The sequence below is a fragment of the Morone saxatilis genome, unplaced genomic scaffold (genome assembly GCF_004916995.1).
Source record: "Morone saxatilis isolate NCDOM2014 unplaced genomic scaffold, NCSU_SB_2.0 Contig15, whole genome shotgun sequence".
NCBI classification, from domain to species: Eukaryota; Metazoa; Chordata; class Actinopteri; family Moronidae; genus Morone; species Morone saxatilis.
Genome location: NW_023339707.1, coordinates 8,968,927 through 8,994,724, shown reverse-complemented (window position 1 = coordinate 8,994,724; position 25,798 = coordinate 8,968,927). Strand labels below are relative to the sequence as shown.

At 39.8% G+C, this 25,798-nt stretch overlaps 1 protein-coding gene across 2 annotated transcripts; it reads right to left on the bottom strand.

The window, feature by feature from the left end:
- Positions 1-25,785, bottom strand: LOC118324753. Of its 2 annotated transcripts, XM_035657212.1 has the most exons (25): positions 25,496-25,785; positions 17,138-17,335; positions 14,654-16,970; positions 14,313-14,516; positions 13,716-13,836; positions 13,470-13,563; positions 12,931-13,017; positions 11,807-11,923; positions 11,600-11,698; positions 11,223-11,374; positions 10,597-10,735; positions 9,939-10,061; positions 9,644-9,841; positions 8,590-9,266; positions 7,574-8,020; positions 6,294-6,543; positions 5,864-5,953; positions 5,289-5,615; positions 5,029-5,199; positions 4,743-4,920; positions 4,540-4,656; positions 3,102-3,386; positions 2,418-2,653; positions 2,173-2,230; positions 2-2,073 (listed from the first exon to the last, which is right to left on the bottom strand). In XM_035657212.1, exons 1-24 carry the CDS (start codon positions 25,496-25,498, stop codon positions 2,192-2,194), a joined length of 6,669 nt encoding a protein of 2,222 aa, XP_035513105.1. In that variant the 5' UTR covers positions 25,499-25,785; the 3' UTR covers positions 2-2,073; positions 2,173-2,191. The 2 variants fall into 2 exon arrangements, 1 of the variants encoding a protein (XP_035513105.1); XR_004796570.1 differs by having other exon boundaries at positions 1-2,073; positions 2,173-2,653.
- Between the last annotated feature and the right edge of the window lie 13 nt (positions 25,786-25,798).

Sequence of the window (25,798 nt, the reverse complement as noted above, 5' to 3'; positions counted from 1 at the left end):
TTTATTATTTAACATTCTGTATATTAACGAATGATTCAACAAAATGTTATAATTCAGAAAGAATCGAACATTTTTAAATTACACTTCATAAGGCAAAACAGAAAATAACACATACAGTGAACATTTTTAAGCAACTTTTAAGCAAGAAATATAAGTCACACAATTGTTGTAAGGTCAGCATGTCGAGACTTTCACTTTGACTTTTGAACTTGAGGAAGTTGTAAATAGGTCATGAAGCTGCAACTTGACTGTGCAGAACTGAAACAGATTTATACAGCAGTGTTTGTTATCTGCACACAGGGCAATAAAAGCTTTTGCAATAAGTTCCTGCCTGTGGAATATTTGTGTCTGTGGAATAAGGAAGAAAAAGCACACATTTACGAAAGAAGAAATTCAGAGGAAATCAAGTAAGCAATAAAAAAAAGTGAAAGAAAGCAGAAACGGATCTACCATGTCATAAAAGGTCAGTGGCTTTAAAATAAAACAATCAGAGGTCAACCATTATGACCTCAGTTTTTCAAGATCCTGTCATGATTTGCACACTGTACATTTCGCACAGACAATAAAATCACAGAGCTTACAAAATAATGACAGTGTTTCAACATTAACTTGTTAAAAAAAAACAAAAATACATTTAAATAATCTGAAAAATACTTTTCTGTAATGGTCATTTTCATGAGAGTAAAGCTGGAACATTGATCAGTATCAGTATGGAACCATTAGTGGACCCTAAATATCAGTAAGTGGTTTTTGCCCGAAAACTTGAATATACTGTGTCTGTTAGTGTGCAGTTTGTGTGGTTAATATAGTTAACCCAGCGATTTCAGATCTTCTGTATTAAATCCATGAGTTACATAGTAATTCAAATCTAGATGTGAAACCATGTAAGTGGCCTGTCCCTTCTGATAAATTAATAAATACAGGACTACTGTAAGAGTCAGAGCCAGACAGATATATCTTTATATGTTAATTACTATATATTAATCATTACACCGTCGAAAGATTTTACTTTTACGTATATGGACAAATAACCACATGTTTCTCCATTTATGGTCAGCTTTAACTTTGTGTCTTCAGCTAGTTCTGGGCTTATGGCCAGTGGATAGCTCTGGAGCTCTGAACTGCATCTTGGACTGCATTAAGTTTCCCTTGTGATCATGTAACCAAAACAATGTAGTTCAGCTGTCAAAAGATAAATTATACACAATTTCTTCCCAAGCAAAGCTTTGCCACCTTGCAAAGAGCGATACACTTTACTTGTGCCACTGGACTGAAGTGATTTACTCTCAAATACAGATGCTCATCCTTGTGTGTTTGTCCCACATAATCTGTTTATTTTAGTGACAATAATAAATACAACCTTCTCTTCGTTGATCCCTGCATATCAATAATTGTACAGACTGTACAGCACAGAAGATCCTACAAAATATATCAGAAATGTTTCCCTTGACATCTCATTGTGTTTTTGTAGATGGCACGAATACCTGCTCGTTATTAAATGTGTAAGCAAAAAGCATGTTTTACTTCAGTTAAGAGACAGTTAACCATGTAAAAACACATGGTTTGTTTATCTCGCAACAATTATGATTTGTTTTATGAGGATGAACTGTTGAATCTTGAATTGTTGGTGACTTTATGTATAGTGGAAAAAAATAAAAAATATGTTTTCTTCATAACATTTTAATACATTGTATCTGTAGAAGCTGATGCTTAGTTCTATATGAAAATAAAAACATGGTTGGGGATGAAGATGATTCTGCTGGAGCAAAGGACCAAGACACATATTTGTGTTTGTGGGTTAATATTGCATGTCATTGAAATATGACCCATGTATCACACACGTAGCAGTCTCTTCCTCTTCTTATATGGGTTATATCAGTCTGCATGTGATATAAGACAACCACAATTGAATGATTGACATTTGATACCAACATGCCAAACTTCAGTTTGTTCAATAAATCATTTAAAACAAAACCTTGTGACCAGACAGAGCTGACTTCCTTGTGACTGTTTAGCCACTCAATTAACTGTTTGTCTGCAGGGTGACCAGAACAGCTTCAGAGGAGTGAAGATCTGCAACAATATAAAAGTCAGATTTTAAAAAATGTCTTTAATTTTGCTAAACATTTTACTCATCCAAAGATCTGTTTGTTAATTTCAGAACATTCTCACCTTCTGCAGGATCCCAAGATTAAACTTCTGTGGATTTTCCGATTATAATGTCATCACTCTGCGATACAATATATAAAATATTTTAATTCAATAAAATGAAAACAACCCCATAGAATAAGTTCTTGGTTAATAATACCGATTCTGAATACTGACAGAATTTTTTATCTTGGTACTAACACACATTCAGACCATTTTCAAACCTTCACAACTTCTATCACTGGAGAAATAACCTGTGAGTCCTCTACCTGAACATTAGCCAGATGTGGAGGTTTGGGGGTGACACCTGGCTTCTTTATGGTAACCACTGGAGAGCTGTTTCTCCTTAGGCTCGGGGTCCGACAGAGTGGTGGTCGAGACTTTGAACTCTGGGATACAAATGAGGAGGAGTCGTCCACTACCTCTGCACCAATGGCAGACAGGCAGCTGCGGTCTGAGCTGCTGAAGAGGTTGATGCATTCTGTGGATGATTCAGTGCTGTCCACTACAACAGAAACACAACTGATACTTTGAAAAACAATGGCGGCAGAGGTTTGTGCATTACTTGACACACTGAGAACATTTATACAAGTTCAAATCCCATAATGGCATCTTACAATGAATAGATCATTGAGAGGAAAAATGCACATTGTCCAGTTGTGGCACATATCAGTAATCAAGTAATTCACAGTGTCATTCTTGATGCTACCACCAGATGGTGACAAACTAAGAACATTTAAAGTTCACAGTGACTTTAAAAATATCTCATATTTAAATGTCATACTACTTTAGTTTGATAATAAAACCTGTCCATAATATTTGATCTGATTTCCCTTAAAGAAATCAGATGTTTATTTAGAGTCTGAGGTGCTATTGAGCTAAGAAGTCAGAAGCAAACCGACTCTTCTGTCTTCCAACAAAATTATTTAACAAAGACCTTAACACAAACTCACTCATAGGATGATGAGCTTTCCACTGTTCACAGTTACGATGAAGATTATGCTGATGAAGATGCTGATGGTTGAGGTCGTTTTCAGTCACAGCCTCAGGGGAGGAGCAGACTGCTGGACCGGTCTCCACCCCTTGTGACTGGTTGCCGGAATAACCAGCAGGGGGCAGCGAGCCGCGGCCAGAAGAGGAAGAAGATTGGCTGAGGGTGGTGGAGGCGGTGCTGCCAGAGCCAATCGAGTGTGGTCGTGGATATTCTAAGCCCCTGTGTGAACAACACGCCACAGGGACTGACGACAGACATAGATAGATGTCATCAATGAAAACATAATGGGCTGTGTCAGAGAGCAATGATGGCACAAGCATGACGGTTATTTCAGGAAAATGTATTTTTAGTTTGGTTACATTTAGTTACTTTGTAAGCTAGTTTTGTTTTGTTAATCGTAACAACATGTAAAATATGTTAATATAATGAAAACCCTTTTTAAAAAGGAAACATCTAAAAATGGACACAAGATTAAGATTCTACTACCATGCTAGCTGCTCTGTGAAGTTGAACTTTGGCCCAGCAGTGCTAAATGCTAACATCAGCATGCTAACATGCTCCCAATGTAAACATGCTAATGTTCATGCTACCATTTGCTAATTAGCACAGCAGAGGCTGATGGGAATTTCATTAGTTTTGCAGGAATGTGGCCATAAAACAAAGTATTGGACAAATTAAAATGTCAACCTGATGATGGCACTAGATGAAAAGTGAGGGAATCAGCAGAGTTATTACAATTCATCCTGAGGCGGCTATGATTGTTTGTACCTAATGTTATATCAATCCGTCAACAGTTTTGTTTTGTTGTCAATAAAAAAAAACTAATGTGAACCTCATGGTGGCTCAAAAGGAAGAGTTGAGGGATCACCAAATTCAGTAGGGTTAATCCCATGAGGACAATGAATGTGTGCGACTAATTTTGTGTCCATCCATCCAATTATATTTGAGATACTTGAATCTGGTCAAAGTGGTGGACCAAACAACCGCCACTGCAGGCTAAAAACATTTCTAATGTCAATCTCTACAAGAAAAAACAAATACACAATTTAAGTACTATTTAGACCTCTAAGTTAAACATTAAAGAGGGAATATACCTGAAATGTCTATTAAAATTGTCCATTTTACTGCAAAATGAGTAATTGCTGTAAATAAATACAGTTTGTCAAAAGTTGAACCAGGAAGTGAATCTGAAAAATCAAACAGATGCTTTCAATGTTCAGTTTCACGTTCCCAAATAAGTAATTTATTAGTATCAGTGAATCCTGAAACCTACCAAAGCCTGTGGATTTATTGTATATGATGAAAAAAGTGGTACTATAGTTTGTTTAGAGAATAAAGATAAAAATGTTTTCACTTTCTCTGTTGTAACAATGCATTTTGTGTGTGATGCTCCTTACTTCTCCCAGGCAGGACACAGCTGACGGCTCGGTCACAGATCGCAGCGTCACTGGGTTGAATGTCCATGAAAGGTTTGCGGCCCATACCCATGAACACCCTCTCCTGCATACGCAGCTCTGGAACATATGGTGTATTCACCAATAAAGCACTTTGTAAACTGTGCTACATAAATAAGATATGTTGTTGTTGTTGTTGTTGTTACCTCTACTGTGAGCGGCCTGATCCCACAGAATCTTCTCCAGGTCGGTGGTCCAGGCTTTCTTCACCTCCATGCTGGAGGCCTTCAGGGTGTAGGTGTCCTCACTTTTTCTCCTGCGGAACCAGATCTCAAAGCACAAACCGCTCACACTCGAGTTGTGGGTCATCCCGATGTCGCTCGTCTGGGAGACACAAAGAGACGCAGAAACAGAATATACTGAATATCATCAAGGAGAAAAATACGGTTGAGTAATACGGCTCCTACAGCCTTTTGAAGGATGTGTGCACACCTTGAATGACTGCTTGTAGACATAAACATCGTTGCCGATGTCTGTCCTCTTCGTCTTGCTGAAGAGGATGAGCTCTTCAAAGAGAAAGATGCGTCGAACACATTTCTTCTTCCTAAAGAAAACGGTGAACTCGTCCTGGCGAATCAGCTGGCCCTGTTCTTTTAAATTCACCTGATAGAGAAGAGAAATCAGAGTGGCTATTAACTTCATTTAACTACTGTTTATCGAGTATATATATATCTATCCTTTTAATATCTTACATCACACTCCTGGATGGCGTCCATGGTGAGCAGATCGTTGCCATGGCGCATCTGAAACCGAACCAGATCTGCAGCAGCTTGGATCTCAGCCCTCTCCCGCTCCTTCTCACCGCTCGTCAGATCAGGTACATACGCACCAGGGCCACACACACTTTGTGCACACACACTGGATGCGAGCAGTGTATCCTGGATCATGTCTTTTGGCCTGTATGAACCAGCCAGAGCCAGCATGTCCTGCAGCAGGAGGCTATACTTGCTGATCCTCTGGATGGGCCTCAGCAGGTAGGATGAAAGGTCCATCATGTCCCCCAGCTCCTGCTGCTTCCTCTGTTAAGGGAAACAAAAGGAAAACGTACAGTATTCCCAGGGTAAGGGGTGTGATGACTACTGCAGCTGTCAAAGATGAAAACTCTTTTAACTTCACTGATGAAATTATTGTGTTTTTCTGATGTTGTATGAGTTGCTTTAAAAGGAAATAATTTGACGCTAAGGAAGACTACATCTGCTTTAGAACAATTAAAATGCAAAACTCTTCCACTCATATGTTTCACTTAACAAAGGAGATGTAAACTGACCTTGAAGATGTCATGGCGACGGTGTAGGATCAGCGCGTCTGACTGAGGCTTGTTCTTGCTGTACAGAGCGTACAGGCCAAAACTCTCACTCTGTGGAAAGAGAAAAAATTAAACCATATTAGAAAACATTATTAATAAGCCAACTTTAACTCTTAGTAGCCACATACTGTACAACTGCAATGACAATTTTTAAATATTATTCGTCAGTCTACTGTGATCTCATCACATTTGGAGAAGTAGGGTGTAACTATTTATGTATATTACAGTTAGATAGTTAGTCCATTAGTTTACTAATTTTTTAAAAATTATTTCAATCATACAATAGAAATAAACACAATCAGATAAATAAATAAATTACTGAGAATTTCAAACATACAAAAAGGATGTACTACATATATACACAATTATATTCATTACAGTTACTACTAACGTGTCTGAGGAAGCAGCGGGCCACCATGGCGGGCTCCCTCTGGCAGGCCTCCAGCTCTGGCAGGAAGTAGTGGCTGTGGAAGTCGTAAAGCTTCTCCAGGTTGCCGAAGATGATGCCTCGCTTGCCCCTCAGGTCCTGGGGGATATCTGGTCTGTCCAGCAGGGGGAGGTAGTGTGTCAGGATGTAGCCCAGCGAGCGGACATACTCTCTCTCTGTGAACACCAGCTCCTCCAGGACACGCTGCAGCCTCCTGGTAACACAAACAGGACAGATATCTACTTTACAGTACATCCATTCATCTCAGTAATATACTTAATGATATACTAGTGGTAGTAATTGCATTTCATGTCCTCATCCTAATTAGTGAATTTGAAAATACCCAATTAGTGGGTTTTACCAAACCAAATTATTTTAGAAAAGTTGTTTGGGGGTGTTTATCATTTCCTGTTGCAGTGTTATTTATTGATTAATTAGATCTGCATTGGCTCTTTGTCTTTTGAAATATGCTTGTGATGAATTGACTGATAAATGAACTAAGGACTAATATTATCAGACTGTTTTACTGCACTCTCTGGGTCAAAATCTTAAGCCTGTTTCCCTTCTGACCACATCCAACAGTGACGTACAGGTGTACACCATTAGCATCTTTACATTTCAGCAGATGACACGTGATTTTACTCTTTCTACATGCACAGTGATAGAAAAGAGAAAAGTATGGATGGATTATGAGAACATCCTCCCAGCTCCTCTGCTGTCAAATATATTTAAATTGCTTTACTAAGTATAGGCTGGGCAGCAGTATTATGTCACAAAAAAGAAAAAAAGGAAAATACAATAATTGGATTGTAATCAGGATCAGCAGATTCTCGTTATTAAAATGACTCAAACTGTAATAAGGAATCAAAAATGTGATTGGGATACCCAAACTTATGACTGAGCCAATTAACTTTCCAATGAGATGCGTAGATTATTAGCAGTAACTATATAGAGAGGGCGTGTGTCTGGTAGGTCTGTTCAGTAACCCATCCATGTTGTCAAGTGGAAGAGAAGCAAAGAGAATCAGAAGAACCAATACCTGTGGCACTTCACTGAAGGCTTAGAGACAGAAAAGAGTTCAAGAATACTCATTAGGACTCACAAGATTAGTAAAATTAAAGGCATGTCACAAAATCTTCTAATCACATCAAAGATTATCTTGCAAATCAAATGATAACTCAGATCTTTTATTTTTATTTTTATCAGTAATACAAGCAAATTTCACCCACATGTAGTAAACTTACAGGGCGTTGCTGGCACTCTCCTGTGGACTTGCCAAACAAAACCCCCCCTCATATCTGCCGATGGGCAGGCTGGAGTGTTTGCAGCATAAAGTCCCGTTGCCCCCTGCAGCCCCCCGGTCGCTCATACAGGAGTCTTCTGAGCAGAAGCTCCCGTGACGGGATATCTGGAACTTCTGAGCCTCCTGGAGGATTCGACAAGAAGGCTGCCCGTGGTGGGAGCAGGATGACGGGGGTCGAATGTGCTGCTCTGGAGGAGTGGATGACCCTGCTGTCGCTACTCCTGTAGTGCACGAGTCCTGGCTCACCGACCTCACTCCAAGACCTCGTCCCCATGGAAACCACTGGCAGCCGACTGTGTGGGACTGAGAAAGAGCTGCAGCATCTCTCTCACTCCTTGCTCTACTCGCCTGTCTCCTCTTCGTCTCCCTTTCTGTTCTCTTTGCTGACCTGTCAAATGATACAAAGGCACCAATACTGAGTCAGAACCCAAAGTGTATTCTTCTTCTCAAGACCTAGAAAAGAGAACAAGCCTTTGCTGTTAATGCCCTTAACCTCCTCAACCCCCTTTAGTTTATATTCCATAAATATTGGCAAAATGTGTATAAAATGACACACAAGATATAATAGGACCATTTGATTGAATGGTGCTGCCATAAAAATCAGCATATCTTTGTTATACTTGGTATCGCTACCAGCTCAAAATAACAATGAAAGCCAAAGTGGGTTACAACCTTTATTAAATAGACAATGGCAGAGAAGAAAAACTACACAATTCATTGTTATTTCTCTCTTTTTAAGTCCTTATTATTAGAGCCTGTAGCACTTTTGCAAACTAAACCTAACATGAAACAAATAAAATAACATGAAACAATTAATTTGCTCCTATAACAAATATCAGCATCATCATCAAAGTGTGTTTCTTTCTAACAACGTTTCAGGACTGTTTGGAAATCACAGTGAACCAACTCCAACCACTGCATCCTAGTTAAGTGAGATAAAAAGGACTAACAAATTACCTGTGAGGTGACTGTGGAGTGACCTTTGACTCCTGGCTGGTTCCAGCATCACTGTGATCCTCAGGTTTGACTGTGATGGCTGCAGTTGTTGAATTAGCTCCCAGGATTGGCCTCCTCTTCCCTAAATCAACCTCTCCTGAAATGATGCCCTCCCACTCCGGGTGCCGAGGCCCCGGCGTTGATTGTACTACCAGACTCCGGCCACCAGAGGACGGTGTCTGAACATTAGTGCTCACCACATCAACATAATGAAGTTCACACCAGCTGCTAGAATCTGGCTGTTGGTGGAAAACCACATCCTCTACATCCTGCATCCTCTCCTGAAGCTGCTGCCTGGCCTCTTGGCATCTCAGCCAGGCTATGTTCCAGACCCGCATCCCCCTGGAGCCTCGCAGGGCGCTGGCCTGGGCCTTCACCTCCTGAAATCTCTCTGTGCTGAACTGGAGGAACCTGTCTTGGAAAGTATGGAGGATGGAGCCGTCTGACAGTAAAACACCGGTGGTGGTTGGACCTGAGCCCTGTGTTGTGTGGTTGTCAGACTCTTGGTTCTGGTGTTGTATTAGCTGAGTGTTTGTTTGACTGGCAGATGTTGTAGTCTGGTCAGGGTGTTGCATTGTGTGGATTCTGGATTGACTCTGGTTCAGGTACTCAATGCATTCGCTGGCAAGTGCAGTAGCCTGGAGATTAGGGAGATTTTCTTTTATTACACATTATTACACAAATGTGCATATTCTTAACTTATTTTTTAATATCATGCTACTCTTCCACTACTCTCAGGCAGAAGGGCTGTAACTTGACTCAAATGTTACTAAGGTAGAAAGATGAAAACTTACAATAAATATATATTATATTATGTAAGTAGTGCAGGTGTAACTGTTTTTCTGCTGATTTTTGATTGCATGATGTATAATTTAAAGAAAAACTGGATAAGTTTTCGTGGGCCGAATAAATGAAAAAGAGCTGCATACTGATATTGAATACTAAATGTAATAATTTAATTAAATATTATTTATTAATTAAATTATTATTTAAATAATATTGATCTTACACCAACCTGCTCACAGAAATCACACACGTTGACCATGATCTGCAGCTCTCTGCCACACGCCTCTGCCCTGCACAGGAAGTTCTCTAGGCCTGACTTGAAGGTGCAGACTAGAGTCCTGAATGCCTCAGTCTCTGGGTAGGAGAGTCCACTCTGCTGCAATCGTTCTGCCTCTGACACTAACGTCATGGCATGGTGCCTTCGGTCCTGAAGAAGGAGGGAGAGAGAGAGATTCAGACAGGTGGACAGACAGAGAAACACAAACACAGACAGAAAGACAGCAGCAAGAAAACCGTAGACTCACATTAGCTTCAATAAGGAAACCAGTGAAGCTGTTGAGAAACTGCTCCATTCTGTCTCCAGAGTCCTCGACTGATTCAGCCTGCAGCAGGTGGCGCTCTCCTTCTACATTAAACCACTGGTGCATCTGGAAAAATGAAGGATGATATTGATGTTTTATAAAGGGCGTATATGTGAATACTGCATCTCCATCACTGAGGCCGATGCAATATGTATCTCGATGCACTGTCAACGATCCAATACATTAAAGATACTTGTGAAACTACCAACGTACTACGATACAATTCTCCCATATTAAGATAGTGTGATTTGACACAATTAGATTTAAATATAAATTAATTGTTCACAAATTATTGGTCACATTTCTAAATAATAAAGACATAGTGCTTTTACTAAGAGTTTTTTACTAATGCAAAAATGATAGAAAATCAATACACACTTTTTTAAGGAGGAATTTTGGAATGAGGTTTGATCTACTCCTCACCATATCCACATGGTAAGTTATTTTCATTAGATTGCTGGGCCTTCATGAACTCAGGGACTGTAATGTCCATTATGGTCCATAACTGCCATTACTGCAATTACCAAACATAATATAATTTGTAAGTTGCTTTTATTGGCACATCTGTCAGCAGATTTCATGGTAAGCTATTATAATGTACCTGCATGAAGTGTCCCTCCATCTCTCTGAGTTGCAGCAGATACTCCAGGTGTTCCAGTGACATGTTGGACCTTTGCACGAGCACGTGAGCCTGCTCCTCCACATGGTTGTACAGGCTGGTCACAGAGTCCACAGCATCACTGCATGAAGGAAAAAAACACAGATCATAGGCTAAAGACAATAAAATAAAAAAACAATAAAATGAATAACTGGTGTTCTGGAAGAAGATTTGAATGGAGGATAAGACAGCATAAGCATTACTCAGTTTGAATAACACAGGCTCATACACTAACTGGGAAAAACTGGCTTAAGACAGTTTACTGTGGCACAGAAACTTTTGCTTATCAGCTTTGGCACAAAGTCAGATGTTGAGTGTTACAGCTACATTTTGATCTCAAAATAGTACAAATATGATGGTGTGTCCTCCTCACAAGCACAATAGACTACAACTGGAACATTTGTTTCTGTCCTGTGGTGTGGTGGTTGGCAGGAACATGTTTAGTCACGTGGTGTATTTTCTAGCAGCAAGAATATTCAATGACAGGGTATCAAATCTTGTAAACAAATTGACAATATCTGGGTTGTTGCGTACAGACAAATGTAGCAAGTGAAAGCAGGAGATTTTACCTGAGGTCCTCACAGTGGGGATATTTGAGGTCACTCTCCTTCCGCAGCCTCGCCAAGATGGCCCCGCCCTCCCTCTGCAGACTGACCAATCGGCTGTCCTCCAGTACATCCCTCATCAGAGTCCTCTGGTCCATCATGCATTGCTGCACAGTCTGTTAGACACAAAGCAATATTATGATCAGCAAATGATACAATAACGTTGATATGACTTTGCTGCTTTGTGTGAAGATCATCTAAAAAGAGTGATCAATACTTTCATATACAAGAAGCTATTATCCTCATAACACACACTGTACTGTATTATCAGTGAAGACTTTAGAGTTACATCATTCAGGGTAAACTTTCAGGCCCAAAGAGAATGAAAAGGATTAAGTTACCTGTACAGTGTCCGTCCTCTGGGGCTCCTCCAACCTACTGATTGCTCTCAGTAGGTGGCTGGACGCCTCATGAAGGTCAGACACAAAAGGGAAGAGTTTCTAGAAAATAGAGATGTGGACAAGAGTAAATCATGAGCACTGAAGAAACAACTACTGCAATACCTTATTAGAGAGAGGAGAGGTAATCTACTGATGTGACTGTCTCACCTGGTGCAGCTCCATCCAGTCACAGTGGCTGTGAGTCAGTGTGCCATCCAGGCTGGAGCTCAGCTGACTCACCTCCACCAGCTTTAACAAGGCTTTCATTGACGTCACCACTTCAGTCTGCTTTGCGGCAACAAGTGTATAGTTATACAAGTTATACATTTTTCTGCAATGTTGTTTATCAACTTGTTTGAATTCTAAAATGTGTTAATTTCCTTAAATGTATTAGCTTCTTTGTGTGCTGAAATAAACTGGAACCCTGAAAGTGCTCCACAGCACAAAGTCACAACGTAGTGTCTGACTGGGTTGTTCATCAATAACCATGATTATTTGACAAGTTTTCAAGATCTCTACCTTTGAAACCTCACTTTTTAATTAATATTCTGGTTTTAGAGCCAAACTAATATTTTAGGCACAAAATCAGAGGGTCCACTAACCCACTGCTGGTATTTGCTCTATGTGACCGGGCCCAACAGGTCATCAGTAACCCATTTTGTTTTTGCTCATACAGTATTTTTTCTTCTTTCTTCAATTAATTACAAATTGTATATTCAATGTACAGTATACTCAATATGGGTCCAGTTCTCCTGATTATGGTGCTAAAGCAACATTTAAAGTTAAAGGTTTTTCATCTAATGGGGAAAATATACGATAGTCTTTAAAAAAAAGTCTGTAACAATTTGCATCAAGTATTTTATCTAATTTGTTTGACAACTGGTTAATATTCTAGCCTATTTAATGCAAACATAGTAAATTGTTATGGCTCCTAAAGATGATAGTCGGGTGATGTTGAGATATTTCACTGTAAGTGAAAACTTTGGCCTGCTGATGGCACTATATGAAAAATGTTATGATAACAAAAAACATTATTAGATTTCATCCTCTGGGGACAGTGAACGTCTAATTATCATGGTAATCCAAGATATCTTTATCTCTGGACCAAAGTGATGAGCCAACAAACCAACAGACAACTGCCGTCTGTAGAGCCACGCTGCTAGCAAAAACATGCTTGGATCAAAGAGGTCAATGAAGCGTGTAGCCTGCTCAGATTAATTACGTTTCATAGGAAACCAAATTAAGTTATTTATCAATATGAAGTGTGTTATAATGAAGGGTGAAAAGCTGACCTGGGTGCCAGGACACCTCTCCGGCCGAAGGCTGCTCTCCTTGTCCACCAGCAGCACGAAACTGTTTACTGCCTGGGGAATCTGCTCCTGTAACAGTTAAACAGTCTATAAACTGATCATAAAATTGATTATTACAAATAAATTATAATACAGTCAAAAACAAATAGACATCAATGGAAATTAACTTCTTTCCGAATTTTATAAAGTAAGTGGGACTGTAGAAAACAGTAGAAAACTTCAGACTTAATTATGAAGTCAATAATCAATTTAGTAAAAACCATCCTGTATATTATAAAATATTGTACCTGTGATTACAAATAAGCGATTTACACAATCACACATAATTATTATTATTATTCAATAAACTGGACATCTGGATTAGCTGTTTATCCTCAGGATCTGATACATTATTCAGCTTTGACATTTCACTGAGAAAAACATAAAAACATCAGTGCTCCACAGCAGTTCAGTCGTGAAAAAACACCCAAACTCTGATCTGCTGTACTCCGCTCTAATAAGGACGTTTCTGTGCTTCTTACCTGAAATGTCATCAAGGCTTTATAGAGCTGCGGTTGAGGATTTGTCTTCCTTGAATCAAAAAGGAGAGTCATCCCAGCTTCTCTGATTTCTCTCCTAGATAAACATAGAAAAGGAAATTAGTCCAGTAACCACAATAAAAATGCCATGACCACCAAGGTGCTAAAACGTCCTTCCAGTATGACTTTAAATTTACAGTTTGTTTCAAGCATTGACTCATTCATGATGGACTGGCATATGGATGTTACCTGGTGATAGAGTGGAAGTAGAGCAACATCTTGAAGAGCTCCTGGCTTGTTACAGCTGAACTCCATCCCTGGTGGTCTCCATAGAGTTCAACTATTGCCCTGCCTGTTCGGTCTCTGCCACCTGAAGCAAAGATCAGTCAAACCATTACATTAAACCGTTACATGGTTATTCTGTTTTTTTAGAACAAGATAGTTTTCATGGTTTTCACTTGAATTTTCAAAGAAAAGAAAGAGGCTCATAAGATCTAAAGCGAATGGACAAATGCAACGCTAACTAACACGAGCAGAGGAAAAAGGAAATCATACAGACCAAAAAACTGTGCAAAACAGCAAAGTTAAGAGAGACAGAGAGAGCCAGAGCTACTGTAGGTAAGAAAAACAAATGTTCAAGATATTAGAAAAAAATAAACAGATTAATAACCACGACCAGCCTTTACAACCTGTATTACTCCCACAGACTGATACTGTTAATACTACTATTATTAGACATCAATTACATTTATAATAAACTTTCTTCTTGCTCTTCTTTTGTATTTTGAGTATTTTTAATAAAATGTGTTTCTGGTATTAATAACTAATTTAACACAGATATTTTACCTGTGAGAGAGGCTACTCCTAAATAGAGGGGGTGGGCTCTCGGGTCTGGAGATCCCAGGGGAAGGTGGTCAGGTCTGGGACGAGCAGAGGCATGCTGGGAGATCTTGTGCATCTCTACTGCTGGAGGTGGATCTGTCTGTGATGGGTTCTCCGTCTGATGGCCATTTCTACTGGTAATGGACGTATTGCCAGGCTGAACACCATCTGCAGAAAGTGTATACATTTTGTTGTGGGGAAGCAGATGAAGACTGATTATCATCTGATAGTAAACAGTAATGAAATTAACCTAAAAACCTCCAAGCTAAAGATTAAATTACAGTACAACATGTATCACTCTGTACCTGGAACAACCATCTTCCTCCTGTTGATCTTCGGTGAAACCAGTCGAAAGGCTGTGCTGTTTTTACATTTGACCACATGCAGCTGGGGAATCTCTGCACAGGAGTCTTTACTTTCTTTTCTCCTCACATTTTGACCCTCAACAATGACCAGCTCACACTTCTCTGAGGTATCCACCACAGCTGTGGAGAGGGATGAACATCTTCCATCTGACAGGGATTCCCGTCTGTTCTGTGTCGCTGATAGAGACTTAGAAAAGTTTGGACTCACTCCCATGGAACTGGTTCTGCTTTGCATTCTTTCCCGAGGTTTGAGGGTGAGGTTCATTGCGGAAATTTCACTTGAACTAAACGGTAATCTGTGGTGTTTTGCAGAGTTCACATCTGACTGTTTAGGGTCATTTAAGCTTGACAAAGCTTTACTAGCGTTTATCCTTGTTCTTGCTTCTAAATTTGTCCCATTCACATTGTGTAAATTGCCATAAGTTGTGGTAGAGTGTGCATCCCTTGGTTCCCTAAATGGCAGAGTGGTCCTTTCAGTTGTCTGCTCTGGTAGGCCACCAAATTGTAAAACATTGGTTCCCCTGTAATCCATACAGGGGGCAATGTTTGTATCTCCTGGTTTCCAATACGAAACACTGTTAGTTTCTCCTGACTCCTTACAGATGGCTCCACTGACAGAGGAAGGAGACTGGTGATGCATCCCAGGATCAAACCACATTCCTTGAACATTACACCATGGATCCCCTGTTTCAGTCTCTAGTAGTTTGTCATCACACTGTGAGAAGTCACCATCCTCCTCCACCACAGCTAACATATCCCCCCTATCTTTCTCCTGTCCAAAGGTGACAGGGTTTTTTATAGCAGCCTGGTAGGAGTCCCTGTATCGACACCTCAGCTCCTGAGCTTTGGAAACCTTTCCACCTTGTCTTCTCCTCATGCACGGGGTACAGGGTTTCTCTGAGAACCGGACAGTGCGGATACACTGAGAAGGTTCAAGCGAGTCAGGGTGAGGGTGATGGGACTGGGAATGGTGGAGAGTGGATGGAGGTCCTGTTTCTGCAGACATGTTGGGTCTTAATGATACAGCCTCTGATCTAGAATGACTTTGTGGCTTTGTAGGTAACTGCACATGTGCTTGTGACTGCGCTTGAGGTGGTATCTGTGTGTTATGCTGTCTTTGTGTTTGCCTGTACGACTCCATTTGTGCATGTGGCTGCATTTGTGCTTGTCTGTGTGGATGTCTTTGCATTTGTGGTTCAGTTTTTGTGTGTGGTTGCATTTGCATTTCTAATTTCTGCTGTTCTTCAGAAACTGACTGAGCTCTACCAAAAAGCATAGTTGCCTGCAGAATATCAATATATTCCCCTTCTGCAACAACGTGGCCAGCTGGCACACTCCTGCTAATATCTTTAATATTTGTACCTTTATGTTTATCTTGCCTTATGTTTTCAGAAACTATTATACCCTTATCTTCACCTTTGCACGTATTGGTATCACCACTTGCAGGGGTGCATTTTCCTGAAACAGTGCTTGTTTTTGTGGTTGTATCTGTCCCAGTAAAGCAGCTGTCCCACATATTAGGGGACACCCAGCCAATAGGCTTAGTCTCTGTTTCAGTCTCTTTCACTTTGACCAGCCTAGATGAGGAAGCAGCTCTAGTATCAACCAGGCAGAGTGACACAGCAATGCCGTGCTTTGCTGGACATATTCTGGTCTCCACAGAGAAGGCAGAGGGATGTGAAGAAGATGTTAAAATTGAATTTTTAATTGTTACAGGGTACTGTTTTGGTGCAGATTCCTTCAAAGGAGAAAGTGGAAATGAACAATTTGATGAAGAGTTCTCAGAAACATGAGGAAGAGGTGGAGGATGAGGAAGTGGAGGTGGTAAAGGAGGATATGAAGAAGGAGCAGAGGCCATACTACTCCCAGCACACGTTGGCACGTCCACAAATTCAGGCACGGCCACCCGTTCCCATGGTAACCTCACCACGCCTTGCTCAGTGGCGAGCAGGCATTGGCTGAGAGGCGTTCCATGGCGGCCCTGGTTAATCTCCTGTAACCAGTCACGGCTGAATATACAAGGATAGGAAGTTTCAGGTATTGGGGTCTCCTCGACTACCTCTACTCTAAGTCCCTCCTCTTCCAGGAGGCTGCACACCACGATGCGAGCTGACTGGTCACAGAATGGCGCCACTTGGAGGTAAAAGTCACCTGGCTGAAGTAGCAGGGGGTTGATGGGAGCAAGGTGGATGACAACTTGGTCACGCAAACATAGAGGCCAGCCCTCACACAGGAAAAGTACATCAGAGTATTGAGCCTAAAAGGGGACAAAGGACAATGACAGTACAGGGTTTCAGAAATTAGAAGTATATCAATATTTTCATTATGATATATATATATATATGATATCTTAGGGCAGCTTTACTTCATATAATTAAATGTAGTGAATGTATGTCTCTTTAGATTTATAAGACAGCGACTTACACATGCAGCCTGCTGCACAGTGTCTAAAATGTGCTTGGCTGGGACTAGAAAGTCCAGCAGGCACCGCAGGGCATCCCCCTGATAACGACTGTCGATGATTTGGAAGAGCTGGCTGAGAAGAGTAGGGGCGGTGGCCTCAAAGGGCGGGTACAGCACCGACAGCAGGTTCTGGATCGAGCCCTCAAGAGAATCAAGATTCTGAAAGCACAACAGAGAGAGAAAGCAGAGGAAGAAAAATTAGTTTGAGATCTTACTGGTTTATTATCATTTCCCAATACACAAATTAGAAGGTAGACAAGCCGTGATCTGTGGGTGCTACGCAGACACGCACTACTCTGACAACTTGTCATTTACTCCAAATCGTTATATCACTTAATATGTTCTCAAATTTAAGATCAGTGTTGTAAACATAACCTCTGCTGTCCTTGCACCTATTTATGTTAAACAATCAGCAGTGGAAGAGGATATAAACAAGCCACTGCAGTCATACAACATTTTTATCCTAAATTCTAAAAGCTAACGATGAAGCATTATTAACTACAGTAAGTAGTTACTAGTTTCTTAAGGATGAAATGTCTTTTATGCCTTTTGAATAAAATATTTATGCTGAATCCATACGGCTGCAACTGACAGATAATCTGTAGCTACATTCTTAACCCATTAATATACTATTATTTCTCCAAAGAAAATAGTGAAAATTGCAACTTCCAGAAGCCCAAGGAGAAGTCTTTAGATTGCTTGTTTTGTCTAATCAGCAGTCCAACAGATTTATTTTCATTCATTCATTTACAATGATATGATACAGTGAAACAAAGAAAATTTTCACATTTGAGAAGCTGGAACCAACAAATATTTGGCATTTTTGTTTGTTAAAATTACAGATAATATATTATTAAAATTGTTGACAAATTTCTGGCAATGTATTTATTAATTTAATCGTGTCTCCTCTATTGAAATTGTGACTTTATAATTTATGTGAACTATAAATGTAGTCAAAAAACATTTACTTAAAAAGGACCACTGTGTAGGTTTTATTGTCATCTACCGGTAAAATTGGAGATTTCAACCCCCTCTTCTCACCCTCCTGTGCCAAGCACATAGGAGAAACGGCTCATTGTAAGGTAACGAAAACATAATATTATATTATTATTTTCAGGTGATTGTACACTAATGAAAACATACCTGTGAATATTATATTATATTTCAGTCAATAGATCCTTCTAAATATTACACACTGGAGCTTTAAATCCCCTGTAATGTGCAGTGCTGCTACACAACAGAAAACCTGGAGTCAGTCACTTTCATCTCACTGGCGTCTCACAGTAAATTACACAGGCCTTGTCCTCAACCTCATGACCCGCTGAGAGAATAGCTACACAAACACAAACACTCTGTGCTCATCATTAAACATATAGTCAGCGAGCCTGACAGCAAACATCCAAGTAAACACAGTGTGTGATGGCTGGTCTCAAGGCTAGCTAGCCTCTTGGTTTATGGTTTCACATTCCCTTTGACCTGAACTCATGGCCCGCTACCCACTTTTAGGCCCTGCTTTATTTAGCCCAGCAAAGGCCACAGCAGCAGACCTCAAGGGTTATTGTATATACATGCATGGCTGAGGCTCTGTGGGGAAATATATGGCATCAGGAAGGGTGATGTGTGAATGTCGGGGCATTGCATGAACATTGCTGCCCTTTTTTCCCCCTCAGGCATGTGTTCAGTTTTTCAGAGTCGGTGTGGGAGAAAGAAACATAAAATACACGTGGAAATGTTTCTTAGTTTAAAATCTTCATGTCTTTAGTAAAATTAATCATTTAGGTTAAAGGAATTTCAACATTTTCAGAACTACATTTAATGAGAAGATCGAGAGAGATCAGTCTCATATCTGTTCGTTAAAATCATTCCCAGCTGTGGTGATGAAGAAAGACAGAAATGGATGTAGGGAGATGGAGACAGAGGAGGGTGTGTTAGGGTGTGATGAATTATGTCCCCTCAGACTAACACTGGCTCACTGCCTCTCCAACTCTGTTATCTGTTGTGCATCTCCTTTCCTCGCACCATTGAAGAGAAAAAATGTAGCACTCTTGGTCTTTACAATTGGACTCGCTCACTAAACTCTGTGTATATATTCGTTGTTTCTTCTGCTTCTGGCAGTTCTCATGTTTTTCTCTCAAGCAACAATGGTCATCCAACCTCTCTGTCTAATCCCCTGACATTATGATCTAAAAATGCTAGACTCTCAGCCCCCAAAGCTCCAGAAACAACACTGTGACTCAGAGCTTTCTGGTCAGTCCTGCCCCACCCCGCTGGGATAAAATACAGTGATGGTCATCGTGATAACATGAAGGAGAAGGGGGAGGAGAGTAATATAAACAGTGGTGGAAGTTATCAAGAGGAGGATGCAGATGGCTAAGGAACAAAATATGTACTGTAAGCAAATTCAGCTCATAGCTCATAAAATCTTAATTAAATGCTTTCCCATCCTGGAGACAATGATCACCTGCTTCATCAATGTTTTTTTTTCTTGGCAGCTCGGAAATTGCAGAAATTCTAATGAATTTGATCTTAAGGAGAAAATTAAATAGGGACGTTGGTTGGGTCCCCTGGCAATGATGACAAATGATATACATGCAAAGTCTAGAAAGCCTTTGGAGTGAAATTTAACTTGCAGTGTATTAAAACTGCTGGTAATATGAGTCAGGTGTGAGATGCAAGACACATCATCACCAGTTACTGTATGTCTGCGTACGAGAATACATGTAAAGCTGACTTGCTGTTTCCAGTATAAATGCCGTGTTAAGTGTGTTCTTTTATTTATGTGTTTATTTGTGTCTGTCTTCAGTATGTGGTGTATGAGTGGGCTGTATGGACCTGTCTGTCTTCCCGGGCCAGCATACTGTTGCTGCAGATTCACATGGCTCTATATAAACACCCAGATCGCTCTCTCACTCAGCCACTGAAAGAAATGGCGATGCTCACATGACTGTGGATAAGATGTCCCAGTGCGGGAGCTGAGGACAGTCTGAATATCTCTGTCCAGTATCATTATGAAACAGAAATAGTCTTTGTACATTCCTGATGTCAAACAAGCCTGCCTGGACAAGAACAAAATATTTAACAATGAAAAAAGGAAAGCATGCACGGTGACTTAATACATTCCTCTGAGACATTTATTCTCTAGTAGAGTATGTTCAGTTATGTTTTCTGGCCAATTAGCCTTTTTTATTTGATTGTATCTGGTAGAAAATTATAGGAAATGTGGGAAGAGGCAGTGGTGATGACATGCACCAGGTCCATGGCTTGACCTTTTACCAAGGTTGTTGCATGGTACAAATCCCTTAACCAGGACGACCCCAACTGTGCCATTAGATGACAAATTGTTTCCAAAATCATTAACTAATTTCATTCTTGGTAAAAGATGTGGACAAATTATGTCCTGGAAAGAATAAAAACATTGACATTGTATTTATGAGAAAGGAACTTAATTTCAAATTCAGCAGTATTTGGTTCCAAATATGACAATTTCCATGTCTGCAGTCAGTAGTTAATAATTTAACTTAATAATAATAATATTAATAATAATAATAATAACAATAATAATAAATACAATAAAAACAACAACAATATTACTACTTTTTAAAATTACTTACTGTACCTCCCCTCCGTTTATGAGTCCAGTGATGTATCCTCACAAATATTCACATTGTGTAATACTATGTATACAAGATGCCTGAGAAATATGTGAAGCACAATAAGCACAACTGATGTGATTTGGCCGAACTTCAAAGCCTCTACAGACACTGATACTGCCTCTAAATAAGCATGAAAAGAATCCATTTCCTGTGTTTACATCTGTAGTTTTTAATCTTTAAAATAAAAAAAACAGATTCCCCACTGGATTACACAAATTACTTAAAATGGTTTTCCTGCTGCCCACACAAAGACAAGCTGAGGGACAGACATTGATTAAAATAATAAAAAAAGAGTTCTTGCTTTCCAATTGGATTTCTTTGACTTTTGACTTTGACTTGTTTTTAGGTTGAAATGATATTCTTTTCCAATTGGTTTGACAGATGACTGTGTGTATGTAATCCTCCAACTGGACATGAAAGGAGAAGACATCTAGGATACTTATAAAGCCACGTCTGTTATCTTCAGATCTCACCTGTGTGTCCTCTTGCTGTGCCCAATTAGAAGACAAATCAGAGGAAGTATACGTAATATAACTTTTAACCTCCTGATACATTCATAAATACTGGTGGATAATCTTTAGATGCTGAGTCAGTGAGGAGTCAAGGTTGGGAGGATGGAGGATGCATCAGCTAAATTTCTACTGGCTGCAGGGGCACTGTTCTATGTCCGACCTCTTACCTTCCTGTGGGGGAGGGAATGCAAAGAGAAACTACTTATTTTTCCGAACTAATAACATCTACGCATCCATCAAACTTCTGGAGATTTACTTGAAGTTTCTGGACAAGACTTGTTCAGCAAGTTTCCCACCTCACCATTCTCAGTCTCAGAAATCTCATTCTTCATTCATAAACTCAAATGTCACATACTATTGATAGTCAGAGATCACTTCTCTCCACATGTTTAGACTGAGGTTGACCCTGAACTGTTATATTAAGTTATAACAGTTATATTATGTTATTTTTTTTTTTTACAGTATTTAACATGAGAAAAGGTGAGAGGAAAGGTTTTTAGCAAAAGAGATTGATGACACAATGTGTATTTTAAGTTCATTATGTAAAAGTATTTTGATAATTAACTGAAATTAACAACAAAACAATATTAAAACTAAAAATGTGCATTATTTTTGTTGAGGAGCATATTCTATCGTTTTAAATCCCTTTTGTTTAGAAATGTGTGGGATTTTAACACTCCATGTAAGACAATACAACAAAATCCTCCTAGACAGACTTTTTACATCTCCATCGTCTTATTTTCAGCAGGAAGGACTCCCTTGCTAACATCTACGTCACGGCGCTCTGATGAATGGCTGTTTTCAGCCTGCTACTCTGTGGAGCCATTCACTGAAAATGACAACTTTCTGAATGACAACAAACCATGACCAGGAAACACCCATAGTGACGGACAATCTTAACTATTTTGTAAATTGGAGGAAAATTCAATTGTGCTGTAAACGGATTAACGCTGATGGTGACAAACCGCAGGACAATCAATAGAGCACAGGAGTGACTCACACCAGACGTGGTGCAAAATGTAGTGGTGCTGAAGAGTCTCTTTGTTAAAACAGATAGATGAGATTCTTTAATGGTGAAGAAGCAACGTGTTGTCACATTTTCTGAAGTTCAATTGTAAATTAAATCTACAAATAAAAAAATAAAACTTTAAGCATTATTTTAAGCAACTACAAATTAACTAGCATTATGAAGGCAGCACTTTTACTGTCTCAGTTAGTGTTTGTCTTTTGTGTCTTAAGACCTATTTAAGAGATTTATCCTCAAATTATCTAATCTAATTATCTAATCTTTTTTTTCTTCACTATATAACATATTATAATTGGATATTACAACAAGCATAAATGATTAAATCAGAAGGACCATGCCCTTGCTTTAACGATTTTATTAGTTTCTTGGCTCCCTACATTGTTGCTGCCTTATACAACAGCCCAAATAGAGATTTGAGATGAATACACACCATATCAGATCTTTTATGGTTGCCCAAAAACATCTGTTATCTCTTCTGAGCATTTTTATGTAAATAATTTACTATCCCATGCTATTTACAGCTTGGAAATCTGCAGCAGGAAAAGAGATTGCTCAGGGAAAAGGTACCAAATGGATGTACCTAACACACCGTTGTACCTTTTAGTCTAAAGGTGCAGCTTTTAGGCTAAAAGGTACAAAAAGAGTTACAAAAGTTTCTTCTTTCTCTTTATCGGTTTTCTTTTTCTGAGTGCAATATCTTGTGGCTCTCTACCTCAACAAACCCGATGATACCCGTAAACGAGCACAAACCAAATTACTCTGAGGTCGGACATAAACACAGGCTGAGTAGAGCTACTGTACATGACCACTGAGGCACCGAGATTGCCAGACGGTATATTTAGTAGCTTCACGGGGATCAGCAAATCGGAGCTTGCGGAAGGCAAACACTAATCATGACAGCCTTGATCAGCAGGACGGTTTGAAGGTGGCTGTAAAGTAGCAGTCAGGAGGCAGCGAGGCCTGTGTTTAAGTCGTTAAAAACACGTCAGGGAATTATGAATGAGCCCGAGACTTTGAGCATGTCTTTAAACTCATCACAAGTGAGTTGACGTGTCTGCGCCGTGTGTGTGCGAGGCGTGCTATTATATCAAAGTGTGGCTTAGCTTTCACTGACACACTCATCTTATCTGTAATTAGCCCACAGCTGTGCTTAATGTAACTCACACCGGCGGATTTCATAACAAACAGCCAGAAACGATCACTTAGATACGGGAAAAACAGGTGAAAACACAGAGGGGCTCGGCTCAGTCATGCTAATCAGACCTAACATCCAACTATATGACATCAAATCTTTCAAATGTATAATAAAATCCTAAAATTGAAGACACACACGGATCAAAATATCACACTTCATGCAAAAACTTTGGCTGAAAAACACTATTAGAAATTTTAGAAAGAAGGGAGGGAAATGCTCAGAGAGTAAAAATTAAAACTCTTTGCAGTTGTCCACACCTATCAGAGTTCAGCACTTTGAACACAGCTGCTTCAGAGACACATCTGCTCAGTCAACACATCAACCCAAAGTTACTTTCACTAAAAACATCTTTGTATCATCGGACACATTGCTGCGTACTCTGAAAGCAGATGCCGCCTAGTGCCTCCCCACCAAAGCAGCATAAACGAGTGGGCTCCAGGTAAAGGCAGGGTGATGATTTGTAGTTTTGCAAACAGATCTGTTGAGCTAACTGTAGTGTATTTCCATTGAATCACCAGAACGGGACAAGACGTCTTTCTGCTGAGAGAAAAAGGATGCTCTGTATAACCTGGTCAACACAGGAACAAATACCCAAACATTGAGGTCACTCCCAAAACAGGAATAGTCGAGTTAATGACTCTGGCTTCAACGACATGGCAAATATGCAGGAAACAGGGCGGGAAAATCACAGCAACACACACACACACACAGTGTCCTGCCAAATCAAACCTACAGGAGAGCTGGGCGGGCATTTTAAAATTCAGCTCTCTACATAACATCCTCCCAGTCAGAGTGGCAAACAAAATCTACTTTATGTGCAACCGGGCACACCCTCTCTGCAAGCGAAGCAGACATAACAACACGTAGAAAATACATACATTCAGAAATGTCTTCATGTAGGCGGAGATTCTCAACAGGCCAAAATAATAAAAGAATTAACTTTCCAGATTTAAATCCATACATCAGACAGCACTGATTTGTAAAATCCACCTCCCTGATGCTGTTTCCTTACACCAGATCCGTTCAGCTTCTGCATGACTCACATGCCAGTAAATGGGTATCCAGGAAGGAGGCAGATACAGTGGCTGGTTTGTGAAATCTGCCTTAATGCTCTGTAACCTGAGACCTTCACCTTGAGTCAAAACACTCTGGCAGAGAGCAGCAGCCAGTGTAAGCTATGGGAGCTATGCTGTACGTTGCACACAGTCAGTACATGCATTTTTTTTAAAATAAAAGGCTACTTGTCAAATAATAAATAAATGTACTATAAAAAGGAGAGGGCAGTAACTGCCATGTCTTAAATGTTAGATGAAAATTCTACACAAATGAATCATTTAGTTCATGTTAAAAGAAGCACGGTGTGTATTATAACATGTTTTTTTATTTTATAGAATCTCATCATCTTGTCATCTTCAGGCCATCTATCAAAATTGTTGTCAATTCATTTTCTGTTGATAGACTAATCCATGAATCAACTTGTTGCTTCATCACTAAAGATGTTATTCAAGACTCTCGAGTCACCTTCTAAAGTAGGAGTAACATAAAGCACCTCGCCCTACGCTGTCATCTCACAGAAAGGTATATGACAGGAAAATGATGGATTATGAGTTGAACGCCAGGAAGCTGAAACTCCACAGGACATCCAACACCTTCAGACAGGTTGGTATAATACTGTCATATAAGTACAAGCTCAGGATTATTAGCAGAATAAATCATCACCAAGTGTCTAACAACTCTTACCCTGTAAGTTACAGCATCTGTGTATCAATCAATTCTGCAATGTTAATTAATAACTACACATTTTCAGTGAGTAATTATTAAACTTTGATTCAATAGTTATCGTAAATAACCTAAAGAAAACAACAACAAAATCCTGTGTTCACTCTGAACAAAGAACAGGATGGAAGCAAACAGAGCAGATTGTCATATTACCATCTTCCTTTCTGCAAGCTGTCATTCCCATTCATCACAACAGCAGCGGTTTCTGAAATAATCCAAACGGCATGATAGTCAACAGAGCTACTTCTCCTGCTCAGCGGCTGTTGGACCAATATGAAATCCATTCTGCCGAGACACTCGTTCACAGCTGAGTGAGTGAGGACAACCTTAAGCCAGCTGGATGAGCATTCGTCAAGTCTTTGATTTCTCTTGTTTCCTCTCTCTCTCTCTCTCTCTCTCTCTCTCTCTCTCTCTGTCTGTCTCTCTCTGTCCTGTGATTTACTGTGTTCTCTCTGC